Raw genomic sequence first — 22,508 nt, 5'->3', positions numbered from 1 at the left:
TCTCTTTGAGTCTGAAAGAAAGAAGTAGGGCCATTCACTGTAGGGGAAAATGGGCTTGATCTGATTTGCACAGCTGCTGTTCCCTGCTGCTGGACCTGTTGAAGAAAGTACTCGTCTACTTCTGGAAGAGTAAACAACCTTGACAACAGCAGAGGCACCGCGAATGAGAAGCAACAGCTTTGGAATGGATTGTTTTAGCAGCTTTCTCAATGCTTCTGAAATAGAGCTCATTTTTGTGCCAGTTAAAATGCTTATGCTCTTAAAAGCATTTTGCTAGTGACACAGTCAGTGAGATCAGCAGTCCTGTATTTGTCTGAGAATGTATGGCAAATTAAGATATCGAGTAAAAAGCTACTTACCTCTAGATATACACTGTTAGTTCCTTGACTGATCTCCGTATTTGCTTCATCATGTCAGCAATATTTCAGCTGGCAGCCTTCCTCACTACTCCCAGATGAATACTTCAGAGCATTAAGAAAGGATAGCTTTTGCTCTTCTGACTTTTCATTTACTACTCTTTCAACGGTTTAAAACCTTTCACAATAAAACTATGAACCCAATGAAAAAGTATATCCAGATTTTAGTATTTAAAACTCTTAAACAGCAAAGATCTTCTGAGTCTTGTTGAAAAACATGCCTTAAGATCCATTGATGACGTGTCAGACAAACAAAATACACTTTTTTTGGCCGTGAGAGCAGAGAAACATCTGCTGTTTGGGGTCATCTAAGAAAAAAGACCTGTGCATGACCTCAAATTGCCCTGGTTTATCCTTTCCTTAAGGATTAAGGGAAATACTAGAAGCTGTGTCCTGCCTTTGTGCCTGTAAGGCTTGCAGGTCCCAACCAAGCTGAGGACTGTAACTGAACAACTTTTTTTTTTTCTTGTAGGGCTCAAGACTAAGTATTTTCTTCTTAGTGTATAATGTACCAAATGAATTCTCGTTCCACATCCCACCCCAAACATCCTGGAATGGTCACGGTAAAGACACTGTAGACTAGGGCTTAATAATTTAAGATGATCTGCAACATTTTTCCCTTTTTCCACTTTTTCACATTCTTCTTTGTCCATCAGGCATACATATATATCTCAGACCTATGCCTTGAGTTTTTTGAATCAAGAATTGCCCAAAATGTGATTAACAAAAAACATTTTTAGGCATATTTTTGTAGATTCTGTATGTAGTTCTCTCATTTTCTACTATCCCTCTGCCTGCAGCATGTAATGGTTTTGACAGAAGAACCAAACCATACTAAGTCTTAATAATATTAAGCAAGGAAAAAACCCACCAACATCTAAGAAGTTGTAAAGTGCTAATACTGTGCAAATATCTGCTGAAAAAGTCGGTATGATTTGGCTGTGAAACACATTCTTACTGAAGACCAGGCCTCTGAGTACTCTTCTCGCACAAAAGTATTGAACAATACACATAGTCGATACCAATTCAGGTTCAGACAGTCACTTAAATCTATACATATGCATGTAAAAATCAATAACTGTCACTTGAATGAATCAGAGGGAAACTTACTGTTTTTAATAACAAAATACTGCATTCTTTCACAGTAAAACCTTTTTATTATTAACCTAACTCATCCAGTGAATTTTAGAAGCTGCTTAGGATTAAGTTCATGATGGATTACACTTGCTCACAATCTCAAAGCTTAAATTTTGATTTCTGATCAGATGGCCCAGCACTATTAAAAAAACAGTAGCATTGTTTGTTTTAATTTGGTATTTTGTACACAAAGTGCAGCTCTTGTAAAGCAAAAGTCAAAGAACAAAATAAACACCTTTTTATTTAATTATTTTAAAAGAGAAACTAAATATTCTTGAAATCAACATGTATGCTGCTCTAGCCAATGCTATACTCAAGGGTCTGGGACATGAGGAAACAAAGACAAGTAGTTATGCTTATGACATTGTTTCCTACTGGAAACGATGACTTGATCAACATGCCTTTCTCCAAGGAGTAGTTTGAATATTTTCATGAAGTTAACATGGAATATATGGACTCAAATGTTTTCTCTTAATATCTCTCTTAAAGCAGAGGCTTTATTTTTGCAGAGGATATTCTTTTTTTTTTCTTTAAGTACTTGTACCACAAAAAACTCAAGGACTCTGTAACCACTCAAGATTATGTAGAACAGCAGCACAGGTGGTATTTTCCATATAAGAGCATATACACAATTTTAAGCGAAAACCATGAGAAGAAATTGAAATATCCTTCCAACTTTTAAAGGTCTGATAATAAGAAAACATGGGGGGGTTCCTGAAGGTGCATCTACCCTCAGGTTATAATAGACTTTTGAGAATCACATAGCAAAATCTGGAATTTTAATATACAGGGCACCACTGTGAGTACAGCTCACTATTTTTCTTGCCTTTATCTTAGCTCCCATAACTGATCCAATCTCAATTCCCCTACTGTACTCTCTTATCAATACCCTGCATTACTTGATACGCAAAAGCATTTGTACAAAATTAAAAACTTCTGGAAAAAAAGAAGTATCCAAACAAAAACATTTACCTTTAAACTGGCAAAAAGGCATGCTTTCTGTGAGCAAAGTAATTAATGCTTTCTCTTTCTTCCTGTATACCCCAGGATCATAACTACCAAACTCTTTCACTGAACGTTTTGCTACCAAGACAGTATCTTCAAATGTTTGCAACTGACAATATTCTTTGTAGGTACAGAAATCCCTTGAAAAAAAGAAAAAAGAAGAGAGAAATGAGAAAAGAGAAGAAAAAAAAAAAAAAGAAGAGAAAAAAGAGTTGCATCAGGTAAATGGTAAGGATTCATTCATTCATTCAAGTCAGTAAGTTACACCAAGAAGAACAGAAGTTATTATGAATGTATTTACACAACTGTTAAAGTACACAAATACAGTGGTAGTACAAATGAAGTGCTTTGAGATACTGGTTTATACATAGGTTTATATTGACAGTGTAACTATTTTCTGCATGATGGAATTTAACTATTATGAGGACAAAAACTGCCCACAAGTGAGTACAATTCTAGAAATCTGCAGTCAACTTTTAAGTATAGTACAGCAATCTAATGGTCCAGATACATAGGATATAAAAAGGCTGCTTTTTTCAGTCCCTCAAACATTACACTATTAACCACAGATATTTACAAGGAAAGCACAGTGAAGTGTAAAACTGCTCAAATGGTAGTGCACATGCCTAAAATACCAAAGTTTATAGTAACTGAGGAAATAATTCTCTTATGCAAACTTACCAATCAATCAAATTCTTGACCTTTTCCACTATACTCTCCCCAAACACACATTTCCCCAGTGTGACCCAGAGTACACACAAGCAAATAGCTAATGTTATGAAAGCATCCAAAGAAGAATGATAATTCGTGGTACAGGGACTTTTGAGAGGGGCAAAAAAGAATTTGTAAACACCCAAAAAATAAAAACTACTCTTCATAAAAATCTGAAGACCAATATACCTTTAAAAATTGTCTCCACTTCTCAAAATACCTAACTGTTCGAACAAAATCTCTGTACATACCCTCCAGCACAGAACTTCCCCTAATTTCAGTCATAAAGCGTTCTGGTACTGTTCCAAGTACCATAAGGACAGAACACGTACTTTTACGAGACCATTTACAGTAACAGACAGTATGAAGAATTTCCCATATTTCATAACCAACAGGAGCCAACAATACCTGCAACAACCTGAGCACGTTGAGTCATTCATGCCTAGATAATTACTCTGGGCATTCTCAGGTTAAATATACTTAAGAATTAAATATGATATGCACCTGAATTGCAAAAATTATCAGGATTTTATGGCAAGAATAGGTTACTATGTTTGTGGGGGTGTTATTTAGGTTTTTTTTTTGGTATAAGAATGCCTTTTTTGAGTCTTGGCATGTAACAGAAGGCCTAAATCAATGTATTTATTTTTAAACATGTGGATACTGAATGAAACATGCAAATTCACTGAAGATTCAGCAGCAATGTCTATTTTGCACTTGTAATAGTCTCCAAGCTAACCAGCCTCAGTGAAGAGGAAACAAAATTTTCTGAGTAAAAACAATGTTTGAAAGTATCCATTCACCCAAACTAAGCAGAGATACAGAACAAGCTTTCTAATTCTAAATCCCTCAAATGTCAGTCTTTTACTTGTTCTTAACATTCTTTACAAAAAAAGAAATTCATCATTACAATCTCTACTATACTTAAGACTCTCCTGCAGGGTATTTAGTTATCCTCCTCTATGAAACACAATGAGTATTAAAAAATTCATTTGTGCTACACAGAAAGTTAAATGTCCAGTGTGAATGAAGACAGCAAACAGTAAAATAAACTTCTAACAGTTTTAAAAACTTCATGAAAAAACTGACTCAGAATGGGACAATACGTGAAAGTAAACAATTTAAATAACAGCAGATGGTTTTGATTCATTTACATGTTCCCTGGCAGACTAATCTTTTAAACAAGAAATTTCAAGTCATTATCTTTAGTTCAGGTTTGTTTATACTCTACATTTTTAAATCAGACAAAAGCAAGAGTTTTTTACAGAGAAGTAAGCCAATAATTTTAGCAAAATGATACAAAAAACTTTCTTAAACCAAGTAAAAGATTTATAGTTACAGTAGAATAATAAAAAGGGAGTAAAGTCTGCCGCCTGTGGAGGGAAAACTGAAATGGCCATCCAGTAACAGGCGGTGAACTCTGTAAACCATCTTTCTTTTCCAGCCCTGTTACCACAGGGGTCTCTTAAGGTCATTGGGTTTCTGGCAAAAGCGTCCTGTAATGGCAGCTGCTGGAGTCTCTGCATGTTCCTCCAAGAGCTTTTTAGGTCACATGGAGAACTCCAATTTCCGCTCTAGTTTAGGGTATATTTGCTAGTAAAGCCATTGGCAACATGGGAGATCAGCCATGCATTATCTGCCCTCCATGGCAAAATAATTTTCACCGGTGCACAGCAGACTGGAGAACACTGGTAGTAACCCGAGCAGGAATCTACCAAAGCCAAAAAACAAGACAACATCAGCACATATCCTTCCAGTTAACATACAAGTGTCTCGCAATGTACTTCTAAACTATCAATTGCCAAAATTTAAGTGTGTGAATTTAAAATTCAATGAGCAATATAATGTTTCACATCCACCTGTAGCTACACAAAGTTCCCTATAATTTTTCTCTTTTATTAGAAGTTAACATGGAAAAGTCACCTTTCCAGTCAGAGGGGATGTTTTGAAGAAAATTAGAGCATAAACATGTGCAGAAGAAAGAACCAACCAGATCAAAACACTATGAATGCACAGTAATAGACTCAATGGATAATTAATTAAAAAAATATTAAGAAGGTAAAAAAGAAATTCATTATTTTCAATAGCTTTTCTCTGTCCATGGGACACTGTGTTAAAAGATACTTCTTGTATTTCCATAGCTTGACCTACTGAAGTAAGTGTAGCATTATCTCTTACCACTTTCACCATGAAAGTGAAAAACAACCATACGTCTCCGCAATTTAAGAAGCGAGAAACATCTAAGTAGCTGGATCTGTATTCAGTATGTGTTTCAGTTGTGAACAACTACAAATACTAAGGCATAAAGTATAGGCCAATCAATGCAGCCACAAACCAGACCAGAATGTGCATGTTTCCTTCAAACAGGCTTTTCAATGCAAAGCTTTAGGTTTATTTTTTTGCATTTTTTGTAATATCTGTTTTTTTACTAAGATCTGATAACTGGTCTTTAAAGTGTTAAGCAGTTGGATCTTTTTAATGCTATACACTGTTCACGAAGCAGGTTGTGCAGAGTCAGCCAAGCACACAAAGCAGAAGGAGAAAACAGAAGAGAAATAGCAGGATTCTTCACCAACTAGAGATACAGGATTAATGCAAGCTTAGGCTTTATAGAGAAAGTGAGACAGCAGACAAGAGTTATACAACAATTTATTAAGGAACAGAAAAATCTCACAGCTTTTTTTTAATATGTAGCAAATCAAAGAAGCTCTTGAAATACTTAAGAAAAGTATCCCTCAACCACTAAGGTTCAGATTCCAACGGAAAGCTGTTATTTCTCATATGAAACCTGTTATTGCCAAAAGCAGAACAGACTAAAAAGCCAAAAGCTGCACACAGAAAGGCAGAGACTTCTACTGCACTGAACAGTGGAAAAGACTTTGTAATATCTAAATTCAAGTCTGCCTACCTCTGAGATGCTCATGGTCAACTACTCCTGTTAGTATGTGAATGTTTCTTTTAAATACAGATCCGAACAGATCTGAGTATTTTTAAAATGAGAGTTCATAAGGCATGGAGAAGAATATAAAACAGTGAAAAATGGACATGGCTGTAGTAGAACATTCCATTAATGAAAAGACAAGACAGAGCCTCATTTGAGCAATACTGTCAATTGAGTCTTCATACAGGTATTTTGCTTTTATGATTCTGAAGCAGATCTGGTTTTTAATGGATGACATACTGCTGCATCAATATCCTTGGAAAGACATGTAATTCTCATACAGCTAAAATTTTGACTTGGTTATTTTACTTTATTGTTGATACTTTGTTGAACAATTTTAGGGACCTTTAAAGTCACTATTATTGTCAACTCTGCTTAAGAGTCCAAGTAGAACAGCAGTAATAACTCAGCTTTTGGAAAGACGTTTGCTTTTAAGTTAGAGAAAAATCAGTGCTTCATCAAGCATCTGACCAGAAGGCACAGATACAATATGAGATCACATGAGTAGAAGAAGCAAAGTCCGATGTTTCCAAAGAGTTTTTTCCCCATCCCATACAAAGTTTTGGTGTCTAATGAGAAGCACTCACCCAGTGCTGCCTTCCAACGAAAGGAGACGAGCAGCTACTTGCCATGGTGTTCGAAAGGAATGCTATTCTGAGGTAGGGGAAAAGACAGCAATTTTTAACAGTTCCACTGCCCCAATATATAAAGATGTCTTAATAAAAATCCCAACCTGAACTTGCAGTAGCAACTCTATCTTTTGAGAAGCTCTGATTTCAGACTTCTGTAAGACATTTCCATCATATTAAGAGGCACGTAAAAGAAACAAATCATTAATCCTCAAAGGAAGCTGACAGGGTCAGAAGAACAACGCAGAATATGATGCCTATTAAGATGGATAGGTGGAGAAAGATTCGTGGATGCAGAAATGGAAAATGAAGAAGCACTGGAAGTATGGCACAACACTTAAGTTATTCAATGCCAGAGTTGGCTATAGTCTTCTAAAACCTTCTTCCATCAAAGAGAAATAATCAAATATTTCTTTGTGCAGCACTTCAATCTTTCCTTTCAGCTACAGAGAATATCTCTATTACCAATGGAATTTGCCACAGCTTTGACTGTTGGGTGCTGAACATGTTACATTCGAGAAAAAAATATTAAACAACTTACTGTGTAACCATGAGCAGTCAGACTGAACCTTTCGTTAAAGGAAATGAAGACTACTCACCCATAACTAGACTCTTGAGATGATCATGCTTTCAGGATGCAGTCTGTACATGTGGACCAGCAGAACTGATTCAAAGCAGTTTTTACTAGAATACTCATTACCTCATTTACTACCTCCTTTATTACACCTCTTCATGTTTAAAAACTTTGTGTAAAGGAGACTTAGGGAACAATTCACTCACAGAGTTCAGGAGCAGATGGATATTTTAACAGTTGGTATGATTTTCTGTCTAACACACTGCACACAGAGCTGTAATTTAGGTTTGCTTTAAACTTGAACACACCACTTAGAAATGAATCGAGTATCGATGCAAAGGCAGAGAGGAGAGATGATCTACTTATTTTAGAAGTTGTTTCAGTAGGTAACTACTTTCACTTAGACCTCTATTTTGCCTTTCTTGTGAGTGGTTTTAATTTTACGCAATAGGTTCTTCACATATTTTCTCCTTAAACATTAATTCCTGTTAAAATCATTTTGTCTCAAACACCACACCAACTCACCCAAGACATTTTCTTAGCTTTTAGTACAAACAAAGAAGTAGATTTGAAACTCTTACACTGTACAATCTGTTCTCCCAATCCATCTCACTAATGACACAAAATAACATCTCCACTTCCGTTCACTACCGTATCATACATAGGAGGAAATTGTGCCTTTTCATTACGGAAACCACGCTAACTTCTCCAACATTACATCTGCCTCCTCAGTCATTACTTACCACAGATATAGCTCCCCCATACAGGAAAACAGCCTCCACTTCTTCATCCTAACCAGAATTTGCAGTACTCCAGGAATACACGTTTGAATAGACTGCGCTCGACCGCTCAGCTCCCACTGATGTTTATCACTGTGAACTCACAACTTGCAGGTTTTTTGCTGTTGCATTCACTTCATATAATCCAGAAAAGTACTGAATAACATGTGCCATATAATTTACATAATTTCATTAGAAACACTTAAGTTTCATGAACCACTTTGTAAGACACAGCAGTTGTTACTCCAATAAATGCTTGTTACTTAGTATTAGAAACTGCATGTCTTTTTTAAGGAGAATGACTTAGGTGCTATGCAGACACTATCTCGGATGCCGGGAATGACATCTATTTTGCTATGCTTACCAATTACCATTTTTCCACGAGCATTAAATTTCTCTGAGAATGCCTAGTTTTCCTAAGAGAACTCCAGTTCCTATAATTTGCATTCACAGCCTTAGTTTTTCAGTTTCAGTCTGATTTGATCAGAATTCAGTTTGGAAAAAAGAAAGATAAACACGTGGAGTAGTCATCTTTAAGAACTCTACTTTGAGGCTAGTAGCTTTCCTTGTCTGAGTAACATCTGTACATTTCATTGTCCAGAATTTAACAAGCAGCAGCCTTTCCTTTAGATAAACAGAGGTGGAGATTACAGATGCGCTATTGCCTTACCAAACCAAGGCACAAAGTAAATGATGTCTCAAATACTTTAGGTTTTCCTAAGAACAAGGTATATAGATAATGGAAAACTCATGGCTATAACTGTTGACCTGGCTAACATCTAAGGATAAATTCTGATTACAGAAGAGCTACTATTATGAAAACTGTAAAGAGCATAAGCTATCAACACCTACAACTTGCACCATCCTGCCTGCAAGAGAGTGACAACTGGGAAAATGAAAAGCAAATTTTCTCTAGCAAGCTCAAGCAGTAGTGTTATAAGCTAAAGTCTAAGTAAAGTGTTTCAGCCACGCCACCCAAGTTGCAGAAGATGAAGGCAGGGATTGGGAAAATGAAAACCATGCACTGTGGAAGATGACTGCGTTTGGGACTGTTTAAAGAACCTGAAAGTGCACGAGTCTGTGGGACCTGATAACACACGTCCATCCATGGGTTCTGAAGGATCGGGCTGAGTAAATGGCTACACCACTATCCATCATATTTGAAATGTCATGGCAGTCCAGTGTAGTTCCCTCTGACTGGAAAGGGGAAATCATAACCCCCAGTTTTATAAAGGGAAATATGACACAGGGAACTACAGGCCAGTCTCACCTCAGTGCCTGGCAAAGTCACACAACAGATCTTCCTGGAAACTATGTTAAAGCACACTGGAGAGACGCAGATTTGACACACGGACCACTTGGTGGATAAGGAATTGGCTGGATGGTTGCACTCAAAGAATTGTGGTCAGTGAGTTCGATGTCCAAGTGGAAAACAGTGATGAGTGGCGTTTGTCCCTCAATATTGGGACCGGTGCTGTTCAAAATCTTTGTCAGCAACACGGACAGCGGAAACAAGTGTACCCCCAGCAAATCTGCTGACAACAACAAGCTGTGTGGTGCAGTCAACCTGCTGTACAGAAAAGGATGCCATCCAAAGAGACCTTAACAAGCTTGAGAAGTGGGTCTCTGGGAGCTGCGTGCAGTTCAACAAGGTCAACTGCAAGGTCCAGCATGTGGGTCAGGTCAGCCTCAAGCGTAAGTACAGGCTGGGTGAAGAATGGATGGATCGAAATTAGCTCTGGGGAGAAAGACTTGGGCGTCTTCATGGATTAGAAGCTCAACATGACTCAGCCATGTGCACCTGCAGCCCAGAAAGCCAACCGTGTCCTGGGCTGCATCAAAAGAAAAGTGACCAGCAACTTGAAAGAGGGGATTTTTGCCCTCTATTCTGCTCTTGTGAGACCCATGCGGAGTACTGTGTCCAGTTCTGGGGCTCCCAACACAAGAACAATGCTGACAATGTTAGAATGAGTCCAGAGGAGAGCCACTAAGTTGACGACAGTGCTGGAGCACCTCTCCTATGAAGACAGGCTGAGAGAGTTGGGGGCTGTTTAGTCTGGAGAAGAGAAGACTTTGGGGAGAACTGAGAGTAGCCTTGCAGTACCCAAAGGGGGCTTACAAGAAGGCTGAAGAAGGGCTACTCTCATGGCATGTAAAAGTGCACATAGTGACAGGACAAGGGTGAACGGCCTTAACCTGAAGGAGGGTAGATTTATTTATTAGGAAGAAATTCTTTACTGTAAGGGCAGTGAGGCATTAGACCAGGTTGCCTAGATAGCTTGTGGACTCCCCATCTCAGGAAATGTTCAAGGCCCGGCTGAATGGGATTCGGAGTAACCTGGCCTACTGGAAGGTTCTCTGCCCGTGGCAGGGGGATTGGAATGAGGTGATGTTTAAGGTCCCTTCTAATCCAACTCATTTCCCTTGCAAATCTCTTTCCCTCCAATTGCAACAGGCCCATGGGAATCTGTTCAAATTATACTACAGTTACACACTGTTATTTGGTCACCATGAGTAGATACCAGCACTGTCTTAAGAACTAAATTAATACAGCAGTCAATGAATTATTAGTTCTAACAAACTCAAGAGAAGATCCTGACTAGGCTGCTTTTGAGACTGTAAAGAAGTCAACCAAGCGGTCCTGTACTCGGAGCAGAGTGTTAAAAAGAGCATGTACGGAATGTGCCATTAAGCCAGACGGTACTATTGGCCCATATCACAAATTACACATCTGGATGTTTAAAGACAACTCAGAAAACTGCCCAAAGACCACTCAGAAAACTGCCCACTGCCCTCACAATGTTCACATTCTACAGGCCAGGCAGAACCAAAATGGATCTACAAGCCCAACTGTATTATTCGTATCTTGAAATGTTTACAATAGCGTCACCTGCACAATGAGCGACACGTCACAAACGTAGCAAAAACATTAAAGATGTAGTTGCACCTAAAACAATCAAGGGGCATTGCTGCATTTCCGTCTGTTACTGCTATAACTCATTTATCTGACTGTTAACAGAGACAAAGCATCTGAGATTTGCTCAGAATGCCAAAGACCTGGCATATACATTTTGCCACGAAACCATCTTTATATTAAAGTAAATGTTCAGGGAGAAGTCTGCATCACAGCCTCACATAATATCCAAGGTCAAAAAGGACCCCTGGAAATCACGTAGCCCAATCCCACTGCCCAGAGTACAGGCAACTAGAGCAAGCCACTCAGGACAATGTCCAGTTGGGCTCCAAGTAATTTGGAAAAGGGAGACTCCACCTCTTTGGGCAACCTGTTACATTCCTTGCCCACCTTCACAGTAAAAAAAGTTTCTCCGTATGTCTAAACAGAATTTCCTGTATTTCAATTTGTGCCCACTCTCCAGTGTCCATTCACTGGATATTGCTGCAAACAGTCTGGCTGCACCTTCTTTACATTCTTCTAACAGGTATTTATGAAATTTACAAGATCCATAACTATGCACAATTCTCCCCTTTGTTTTCAAACTACTTAAAAATACTTAAACATGAGAATTTCTGGTGGCAAGAATAGCAGTTCAGTGAACAGTATAAGATGGTGAAACTTGTACCAAAGCCAGTACAGAAAACCTCACCTACACCCTATTCTTGCCCAGTCATTTCTGTTCCTGTTCATCCCTTGTGCAAGCACAAGTATCTGTGCAGCTACATGGTGAAACAACTCATTCAGCTTAAACTCCCCGCCACCCCAAATGCCACTTTGCTTTTATCACAATGGAATTGTTTCTCCAACCCACTTCACTCTCAGTCTTCATTAGATTGGGATGTCCAGTCTGAATATCCATATCCACCTGGCCCCCATCTAAAAAACTCTTCTTTCAAGCAGTAAGATTTCATACGTAAGAACATGTACTATCCAAAAGTAATTAACTCTGCCAATTAAATGATGAAGCTAAAAGGAACCAAGTTAATTTTTTGTCAATGTGCTCTGTCAACAAGGAACAAGTCCCTGGCAAAAATTATCCACTTGGAGCTCCCTCACAGTAGTGAGGCATGATGGAAAAACCCCTAGGTCACTGCAATAGTCCCCCTAACATACTGCTTTCCCAGAAATGTTGCAGAATGTCTACAGATTGGCTGATCTCCATTTTATAACTAAGACTGAAAGTAAATTGTACAAAGCCAAGCCACACACTGTTTAGGACAAGACTGTCAATATGCTGAGGAAGGAATGTTTTAGCTACAGCACAGAGTTAGAAACACATTTCACACTGTTAGCCCTAAAAAGAAACAGAATTTCTTTGCTAAGTCACTGTGAGCAGCAAGGATGATTTCAGTGCTGACTATGAATCATTATTATTTATCCTCCTGCCATTCTCTTCAAATGAGCCTTCTGCAACATATCCAGCATCCATGTATGTGGCCTCTTATGGGCTCTGAATTAAGAGCACTGCACTACAACTTTCTTCACTACCGCACCTTCTATTCTTCACCAAATGCTTCTTGCCTTTTCTGCACCAATATTGTCTGCTCTGCTGATTTGGAAACAAGATTCACTACTGTCTCTTACTCCGCTTCTTCACTGATAACAGGTATAAGAAACTCAATGAGTCAAGAAGCTAAATCCCATAATAGTAGGTTAAAATGCTGCACCTCTAGAATTTTGCATCCTCTCATTGCTGTCAAGGTAAAAATAAAAATTTCTTTACACCCACATCATTCAGGCTAAATGTCAGGCATTTACATGAATGAACATCACCTGCAAAAACAGTATGAAATTACATAAATTACCTGGTAAGTTATTTTGGCAAATTAACTTTATCAAATCGCCCTCATTTTTTCCAATACACAGATTTATTTTTTTTTTACCTGCGAAGTTGACATGCGAGAGGTATCTTGTCGGCCTGTTAAATCAGATGAGGAGATATTGACTGGGGCACCACGATGCAATCTCATACTCACTTTCCTTTCTCGTTCCATACCGGATACTGGCCGAGGAGAGGTGTTGGCTGTGAGAAAAACAGTATTAGATTCTCATAATGAGAAATGCCATGTTAACACAGTCACTGGAAAAATTACACTCTTGCTGTTTGCACATAAAAATTCCACATAACCAAATGAGGAATCAAGGCTGTTGTTTGACATTTCATAGAAATACAAGTATCAATTGCCAGGCAATGAGCGTATGTAAATACTTCCAATCTACTAAAAATCAAGGGAGAAAAAACCAAACCAAAAGGCCTAACTCTGCCCAGACACAAACTGCCAATTAGAGTAGTCTACAAGAAGCACTTACCCAGCTACTTGCTGACTCACCAGCATGTGAAGTTGGGGTAAGGGGAGTAGGAGGAGCTACATCTTGCGTTCCTCTTATCCTGCCAGAAGCAGTGGAGGGTAATCCACGAACAGCTGGATTTCGTGTATGTCTTAATCTTTCCTCTCGTTCCCGCCTTTCACGTTCAGCATCTTCAGCTGCTCTGCTCGCACCCTACGGATCAAGAGTAGTGAACAACTTTGGGGATTGTTGAGCTTACAACTATTTGTTTATAAAAGTACTGAAAAAGAAGAACTGGACAATGTGTGAACCGAAGTTTGAGAAGGCACCAGCTGCTTTGGTAAAATTTCTTGAGAACTGCCGTAAGTTTTGTTCATACAGCTGCTCGGATAGTCTTCAAAATGTTAATGTACACATGTACTGTTATGGCAGCTGGACACCTCCTCAAATGTAGCAAATGACCTATGTTAAAGATCAAGGTGGGAGAAAGTAGTAATTCCACAACCTAGCCTGGTGAGTGCCCTAAAGGATCTAAGAAGCCTTCCACATTAAAAGCCTTGTAACTGTAATTTAGCTGTCATCCAAGCCTTATAGCATGGATCCCATATCTCCGGCCTTTCTCCTCATTTCCTGATCTTTCTGTCTATACAGTAGAGTTGCTAAGAGGAAATATGGAAGACAACCTTACAGTATCAGTTAAGGTACTCAAAACTAACAATGCAGTAACAGAACCCAACCAGAACAATTAAAAATTCAAAGTTTTAGAAAGCTATGTGAGCTACTCACAAATTTCAGCATGTTCCAGTCAAATACATAGTCATAGGAGAATCCTTGCCGATGAAAAAGGTTTCTGAATAATTGCCTTAAATAGGAATAGTCCGGCTTGTCATCAAAACGCAAAGAACGGCAGAAATTCAAGTATGTGGCAAATTCAGCTGTAATTAAAGGAAACCTGTTTTTTATCTACAGCTTCACATTGGCTTTTTGTAATTCTGAGTCAAAAATACCCAAACCACCCCAAACCTGAAAAGCAGGGAATCTTCTTAACATAAGAAAAAGAATAATGATCTAATACTAGAAATCCACTAAAGGAAACACTATCATGTCAATCCTGAAAAAGAAATTATTTTTCTATCACAGAGCAGGCAGAGATCTCATTTTTTCGACAGCACAGAGGACCCAATAACACAGTTCTTTAACCAACAGCTGGTGGGGGAGAAAAGGTTTAAAACTTTGCTTGGAACATACAGAACACAATTTATTGTGGGACATGGAACAGCATTTCTTTGTTAAGACACATAGAGATTAATGTCTGCTGTGTCACAAAACACACAAAAACTTTATCTCCCAGGTAAGTCACGCCACATTTTTAATTTACAATAGTCTGAACGCTTGTTTTTAAATGGCAAGCAAAATATTACAAAGGAAAAAAAAAAAGAATACTGTAGCGAATTCAGTGCACCAGAGAAAATCAGCAGTATCAAAATACTAGCTTTTGACTTTAGGTCTTCCCAAATGAAATAACAGAGTAATTTATATTAAGAAAGAAATTCTAACTAACGGCACAAGAGAATCTGATTAGCCTTCCCTGCCTGCAAACCCCAGAGAAAAACATGTAATTCATGAATGTAAAGGAACATGTATGAAGCAACATTTGAAACACATAAAAAATGATGCATTTTCACACAACCCAAACAAAAACTATAGTTCTTGTCACTGTAACAAGAAGGTGAAGAGACAGAACTCTTTGTGAAATGAAAATAGTCTCTGATCACAGCTAGTGTTACTACATTTGAAAACAAATTGAAGTATCATTTTACAATACTCAAAAATGGCTTATTATTGTTTAGGTGTAAATAACAAACTGAGAAACAGAACTGCTCTGAGGCATGATGCTAGGATACAGCAGTGATTCATACGCTTCTCACAAATTCTAATCCATCAGCAGGCAAAACCAGATGAACCTGGGACGATAATTCCCAAGCAAAACAACTGCAGTAGAGCGGAGATGCATCTGACTACACAATCCAAGAAACAGTACCCACACAGATAGAGAAAAAGGCAGTTTGTTAAAATGCTATTTGTCTGCTGCCAATTATCCAGCCAACAGGCGCACAAAAAATACAGCGCAAATTAGGGTACCATGCTACCCTTCCTCTTGAGGGCACTTGAACAGTTGAGACAAGGAACCCCTAGAAATGCTCTATGAACACAAAAGATCTGTCTTCAGCATAGTATTTTTACCACACACGTGGTAAAATCATGGGGAGATAAGGAAGGGGAAGAGGAGAAGGAGAGAAACAGATGGTGAAAAAGAGCAGTAGAATTTAACATAAGGAAAGGAGATGTACCACTAAAACACGAACACATAGTCCTAGTGTCACAGAAGAGTAACTTACAAGGATATCCTTTACACAAAACCTCAATGGGTGTAGACATTTTCTTTTCACTGATACGTTCATATTTCTGTCTCTTTGTTGCTGCTTTCAGTCCCTGCCAGGGGAGGGAGCCCAGGTTAAAATACATCAGTACATAGCCCAAGGACTCCAAGTCATCTCTGCGAGATTGCTCTACAACAGCATAAAAAAGTGAACTCATTAGGTTTCATTTTCTACTGGCAAAACAAAAGTCTGTGCAACAAGATTGTTATAGAAACCCTTACAAAAACAAGAGACAGCTGAGTGTTACTATGCCCATGACAAACTCATTCTGTAAAAGAAAAGCCTTTTATCCTTGCAGTTATTAAAAAAAGTGCTAATTCCCAAGCATTACAAACTCAGACCGAACAGACTAATATAGACTGAATCCCACTTAATAAAGATATACAAGGCCATGCGTGCTGTACTCTTAGTATCAAAAATAGGGACTGTCTCCTATGCCTCCACAAAGCAACATCCACTTGCACTAAAATTACATTCATCGACACTCTTGAAGTTTCTATTTATTGCTTTCCCCAGCTCACCAATTCCAAGATGAGTGTTGATGGATGCATAACGGGCAGTTCCCGTTAAGTTTTTATTTTCACGATATGGAATATGTTGATGAGTTCGAGCATCTCGATACTTCTTTGCTAGACCAAAGTCTATTATGTAGACAAGATTGCCTTTCTTCCCCAGGCCCATTAAGAAGTTATCAGGCTTCACATCTCGGTGGATGAAGTTCTTAGAGTGAATATATTCAATTCGACTAATCTAAATATAGAACCACAAAAAAAAAATCATTGTTGAGAGACTAAGCACACATCTTTTTCTGACAAAAACACTAGAAATGGCATCTCAATAATGAAAGAGGCAACTCCCCTTTCTATTGTAAAATATAAGGGAATTAAAGAGAACATAATCTAGAAGACAACAGACAAACCTTCTTTCCAGCTGTTTGCCTGTGTGTATTTTACAAAACCAGGACAATCTGCTTCCAAAAACTTTCTTGGGGAAATTTCTTAGTCTTTGAGCAGCGCAACACCCGGTTTCCAAACAGTGCAGTTCCAGTTTTTAAAGAAGAATTGGTAATCACTTTTCATGGGATAGTTTGGATTTACAAAAACAGAGCTACTTTTGATTTTTTTCTCTATTAATACAGCCAATTCCGCTCTAAATTTTAGAAATAAAATGTATATGATAAAAAAAATTCAATATCCCAACATATTTCACTATAAAGGTAACAAAGTCATTTCCTACCATTTGGTCAGCAAGTAATAGGACTGTCTTGAGACTAAATTTCCTTGAACAAAAATTGAAGAGATCTTCAAGACTCGGTCCCAACAACTCCATCACCATAACATTGTAGTCCCCTTCAGCTCCACACCACTTAATTGTGGGAATACCCACTAGGAAAAAATAAATCATTTATTCAGTATAACAATTTGATTTATATAATTCATGCACACAAATCTTCAAGGCTCTTAATATTAATTCTGAGTGTCATTACCATGAATGTTTCCATTTACAGCAAAGTTTAATATTTTATGTTCAGACATTCCAAATTAAATGTGGGACAACTTCCAGCATAATCAACACAAAATTATAGCAACAGAGGTCTAAAAATAGCCTTTTTTCTTTCCCCCAGAAACCTTCTAGTCTTCATACTTATCTTGTAACTTTAAAGTATTGAGCATCTTCGTTGGATTTGAACCCTAAGCATTTTACCAAGAGTAATAGTCATGTAGTCTCTAAGAGGCAATAAGGCAGAAATCAGGAGTCTGAAAATAAAACCCTGACAAACCACTAGATACTATAGTCTAGGAAAGCCTTAGAAATTAACTTAGTTTTAAAGCCTACAAAAGCACCATGAAATATCTGTCTCCTTCATCAAAATTTGCAATGAATTTCTGCCCTTCCTTCATATTCTCGTCTTTCCTTCAGTTTCATGGTATTTGCTGTTTGGTGAATCTCCACCAAAGTAGCATTGTTCATGAGATGCATTATTCATTCAGTTTTACAGCATGACAATTAGCCCAAATTTATGGAGGAAATCAGGAACCTTATTTCACAAAAAAAATGTAGAAATGCTCAAATATTTTGAAATAAACCTGCATGTAGGTAGTCTTATTCAGATTTTCAAATGCCTTACTCAGAGTTAAGTCTATGCATTTTGGTGTGAAATGCCGTAATTCGCTGAATTTACAGGAAGCATGATATTCTATGAAGGCTATTTCGGTTACACACAGGTGGCTACCGAATGAGGCGGGAATTAAAAAGTAACTAAATGCAAATACACATTATTATCAATTTCTAGAGGTCTTATTACCCTACTTGGCATGTACTTGAGATACAGCATGGAATGCACTCTTTATGCAAAGCACATCCTCATTTAGGAAGAATTCAAGAGACTGTGAAACAAACACAAAACTAAACTACACAGAGTTTATGTCCCAGAACTGCACAGGAATGTTTCCAGAATTCCAAAATATATGCGTAAGTTACTGTAGCAAAGCAACACACAGTAGCTATGAAGTTGCTGCACTCCAATTCTCCACTACTAGTGCCATTTTGTCTTTGAGCTCTCCCAGCAAGGAAATATTTTTAACACAGAAAAAATACTACTAACATGTACAATAAAAATTAACCTCATTTTTAAAAGTTTAGAATTGTGCTACAATAATAAGCAAGTCAGCTGAAATGGTCCAAAGTAGTGGTTACCATCTTTCACTGATCCATGACAATCAGAAATAAATCACTGTTCTGGGATGAAACTTTGTTTCACATTGCACAAGGTCCTCCCACTTTAATATTTTGGGAACCATGAGAAACTCTGGAGGATCTTACTGGTTATCATGCAGCGTGATAGCCATGGATTTAGAACTGCTCCTCTACAACCCTTGCAGAACTAAAATGCTGCTCTTTATCTACCCTGCTGCCTTTCCCACCTTCTCCTTATTTCTCAAAAGAGATCCGAAACATTAACTGTCAGGTGGCAGACAGATCAAAGGTGTAAAAGCAGTAAAATCTTTGAAGAAGGAAAATAGTTTGCTTGCCTCCACCCTGCATCATTTTGTAGATTTTACTCTCGATGTGGAGCTGAGGATGTTTGGTTTTCACACATTCCAACTTTATTGCAACCTCCTCTCCGGCAGCAATATCAGTTCCTAAAACCAGAAGAATTAAAACATTGGTGAAAATATTTTTAAGATGCATTTCCTTTGCCAAGACTGAAACAAAATGAGCATCAACAAACTACTCCTCAATGGTAAACATCCAAAGATGAAGATGAAGTACTTTCAGCCAAGATTACCTAAAAATTCTTCTTAAACTTTACAGACGCTCTCCAACAGACTAGGATTACAAGAGAAAACTATTGTATAATGAGAATCCAAAATTGCTGCTATCCCATTGGAAAAAAAAAAAAACAAACAAAAAAACACCCAAACAAAAAACCCCCAGAAAAAGAACAAAACTAAACCAGGTGCATCCTCTCAGGGATGTCTTTCCACTTCCAGTTTGTGGCAAAAATGGTCAGAATTAATCTTTATGAACGTGGCACATTGACCCACCAATGGAAGAAGTACTAAGAATTCAAATCACCTCCTCTTATGTCTTGGAAACAGAGGCTACAATTTCCTTAGATCTCAACTTAGTCCGGTTAAGTACCCTGACACCTCATTTTACTTGGCTGGAAGGCAGCTTATCTAGACTAAAGAATGTGCAGTCTGCAAAAGCTTTCTTTAAATCTCATTAAATTCTTGTTTTAAGAATCAAAAAAGGCTTACCTGTTCACTTTCAAAGTATGGAGGGAGAAACTGACATTCTTAAATAGAAACAGTCAAGAAAATACACACTCTCACAGCCAAGCAACTTACAAACTATAAGAAAAAAAGGAAAGAGCAAAAGGAAATGTGTGACACTTCACGGACATTATCTCCAAGTCTCTCTACTTTAGGAATTTGGCCCTTTTCTGCTTTACCTCATGGTTCAGGATTATGTGAAGTACATCACCTATAGTTCCATCTGATCCCCACTTTCAAAAGCCTAACTAGAGGTTCCCCTCTACTCTGACATGTCTTCAACACCCTCGTAGCTGCATTTAAGACAAAACCTGGGGACTGGAAACAGGCAAAAATAGTCAAATCTTAATCTTCAAAACATAAAATGGAGCTGGGAATGTACACTGAAATAATCTAAAAATTCACTGAGGCCTATCAGAAAGCATGTCTACTTAAAAATAAATCTTGACTTCTGAAATAACTTTAGAAATTATTTTAAGACACTTGTGTCTACTGTACAGTCTGAACAACAGAGCACTAAATGGATTTTTTAAAAAACTGACCACAAGGCTTCACTTCTTGAGAGACAGTAATTCTCCCTGGAAAAATAAATGCCACCAGGATCTTCCATTAAGGTACTTCCAGGCTAGTTCCATGCCTGAGCCATGCTTCATGTAAATGGCATGACATTTGCAGTAAGCCCTGAGACTAAATCCATAACAATTATTTAGGGAAAAAAAAAAAAAAAGTAAAACCCAGAGGATTTATTGCATAGAATTCAGTATGGCATTAATATATACACTAGCATACAGGGAACTATTACTTTCTGTGCAACTTCACTGGTGTAAGCTGCATCCATAGAGATAAAAGTCACACATAAACGTTTATTTCACTTGATATTAATACTGTAATACAATCTGATTTATCTGAGCAGTAGTCAAATTTAAATTTTTAAAATAATTTAAGACTTTTCAGATTTTAACTGCTGTCTTAATTGTCCCCCAAAATCCCAGTGGAAGCTAATAAGGATTTTTGCACTAGTTTTACCACAGTCTTCTATGGTCACATCTTCAATCTTCTATATATGCACTGCAGAGAGGAAGAATCACATTCTCTGACTCTAGACCATCACATGCCTTCAGTTAAAAATGCATATTTTTCATCAGGCATATGATCTGTCTTATGGATAACCAGTATTTCATTTGCTGTAAACAAGCAGCTTTAGGTAATGAATTATGTTGGAATACCAGCTGTGCACTGCAAGATGTACAGAAAAACAACCCCCACCTCTCATACTGCATGCACTGCAAGCGTACCACATAAGCTAGCAAGTGACATTATTTTTATCTTCCACAAATATGCAGTCAATGAAATTTAACCCTTGCAAGTTCCCCCTTCCCTGATTTGCTTTTCTAGGTTAACACAAATTTCAAAAGCAGAATACTTGTGTCTATCAGACAGGACATAATGCTCATATTTCTTTGGATTTAATCCACTTCATATGGCTTGAGAGTTTGCGGAATATGCAGAGTATTTCAAAAATACCTGCTTTCAAAATGTTTTGCACCCACTACCTGTGCTTGTCATAAACAGTAGCAGCAGGCTATGTTAGAGGGCTATAATAATGGACTGGCAAAGACAATTCCAGTCCTTTATATTTTACAATTGCACAGCGGTCACGATTAGTGATGGTCAGCAACAGATTAGCCAAACTACGAGGATTATCTGAAGGATTTAAAGTTTTTTTTTACTGCAACCTAATCACTTGTATGTGTGTAATTTTTTTAGGCCTCATAGGAGAAGGAAACATCTTTCTGACAACAATTTTTCCTAGTCCACTGCAGCGTTATTTAACCGCGGAATGTTTCCTTTCCAAAACGTTTTTCCGAATGCGATGGGTTGTGGGGTTTTTAGGGTTTATGTGATTTTGGTTTTTTTCTTCCTTGCTTTGAGATGAGGCGATTTTTACCCTTATGCCCATTTTACAGACTCGAACGGTGCCCAAGGTCACTAGACAACAACGAGAAGAGGCAGCCGAGTAAACCAGAATTCCCGATTTCCGCACTATCCAAATTAGGACATGATGTCAACGAAATATTAAATTACTGCTGCTGTGTCCCTAGCCCAAGTACTCGCCCGACCTGGCTAGGCCCTCGATGGTCTCCACACAGCCAGAAAACGGCCAGCGAAATCCCCAGCGAGCCATCCTCCTTACCCAGGTAGATATCCCCGAAGGAGCCACTCCCGATCTTCCGGCCCAGCCGGTACCGGTTCCCAACCCTCAGCTCCATGGCGGCAGCTCGGCTCGTCAGCGACCCGGTTCCGTTGCTCTGCCCGGCCGGCTGGCTCTCGTTCTGATGCCTCACAGTCCTACGGTTTCGGATGCCATCGCGGCTTTGGTCTCGCCGCTCGACACTAGCGAGACAGTCAAGCCCGTCGCCGCAGCTCCCGAGCAAGATGGACACGGATTCCCGACACGACCGGCGCCTCAGCCCCTCCGGCCCCCAGCCACCATACTGCGTGACCTCACTTCCCTAGCGACGGGGGCGGGGCGCGCTGCCGCAGCGACGGGCGCGCGGCGGGCGGGGCGCGCGCGGCGGGCGGGGCGCGGATGCCGTCCCAGCTCCCCCGCCCGCCGGTCTCTTGGTGATCGGCTCGGCAGGAGTGCCTGCCCCGTCTTATCACGCCGTCCCAGCCACGTGCCGGGCGGCAAACGAGGTCCGCAGTCTTCCCGGTGCGTGTGGCGTCGTCGTCCACGAGGCCGTCAGTCACCGCAGGGGAGATGAGCTCCGGCAGCACTGCGTTCCGAGGAGTGCCCGTTTGACCGGGAAGGCGGAAGGAGGTGGGGGGGTGGGTGCAGGGACAAAGTCTG

General features: G+C 38.9%; 1 protein-coding gene across 3 annotated transcripts; it reads right to left on the bottom strand.

Moving 5' to 3' along the window:
• Positions 1–1,510: 1,510 nt before the first annotated feature.
• Positions 1,511–22,150, bottom strand: CSNK1D (casein kinase 1 delta). 3 transcript variants are annotated; one of them, XM_066566053.1, is made up of 10 exons: positions 21,852–22,150; positions 18,911–19,021; positions 17,115–17,263; positions 16,400–16,628; positions 15,837–16,007; positions 14,224–14,372; positions 13,479–13,650; positions 13,032–13,171; positions 6,798–6,864; positions 2,776–4,980 (listed from the first exon to the last, which is right to left on the bottom strand). In XM_066566053.1, exons 1-9 carry the CDS (start codon positions 21,925–21,927, stop codon positions 6,832–6,834), a joined length of 1,230 nt encoding a protein of 409 aa, XP_066422150.1. In that variant the 5' UTR covers positions 21,928–22,150; the 3' UTR covers positions 2,776–4,980; positions 6,798–6,831. The 3 variants fall into 3 exon arrangements, with proteins under 3 accessions (XP_066422149.1, XP_066422150.1, XP_066422148.1); XM_066566052.1 differs by lacking the exons at positions 2,776–4,980; positions 6,798–6,864 and adding an exon at positions 1,511–2,698; XM_066566051.1 differs by lacking the exon at positions 6,798–6,864.
• Between the last annotated feature and the right edge of the window lie 358 nt (positions 22,151–22,508).

This window comes from Molothrus aeneus, chromosome 26 (genome assembly GCF_037042795.1).
Source record: "Molothrus aeneus isolate 106 chromosome 26, BPBGC_Maene_1.0, whole genome shotgun sequence".
NCBI lineage: Eukaryota > Metazoa > Chordata > Aves > Passeriformes > Icteridae > Molothrus > Molothrus aeneus.
The sequence above is the reverse complement of the archived record's forward strand: the minus strand, read 5'-3'. Positions and strand labels throughout refer to the sequence as shown.

Coding starts and splice junctions, on each gene's coding strand:
- CSNK1D (XM_066566051.1), bottom strand. CDS start 21,927: ATGGAGCTGAGGGTTGGGAACCGGTACCGGCTGGGCCGGAAGATCGGG. Junction 17,264..18,910: donor CAAAATGATGCAGGGTGGAG/GCAAGCAAACTA, acceptor ATTTTTTCCTAG/TGGGTATTCCCACAATTAAG. Junction 14,373..15,836: donor TTTGTGTAAAGGATATCCTT/GTAAGTTACTCT, acceptor CTTTAATTACAG/CTGAATTTGCCACATACTTG.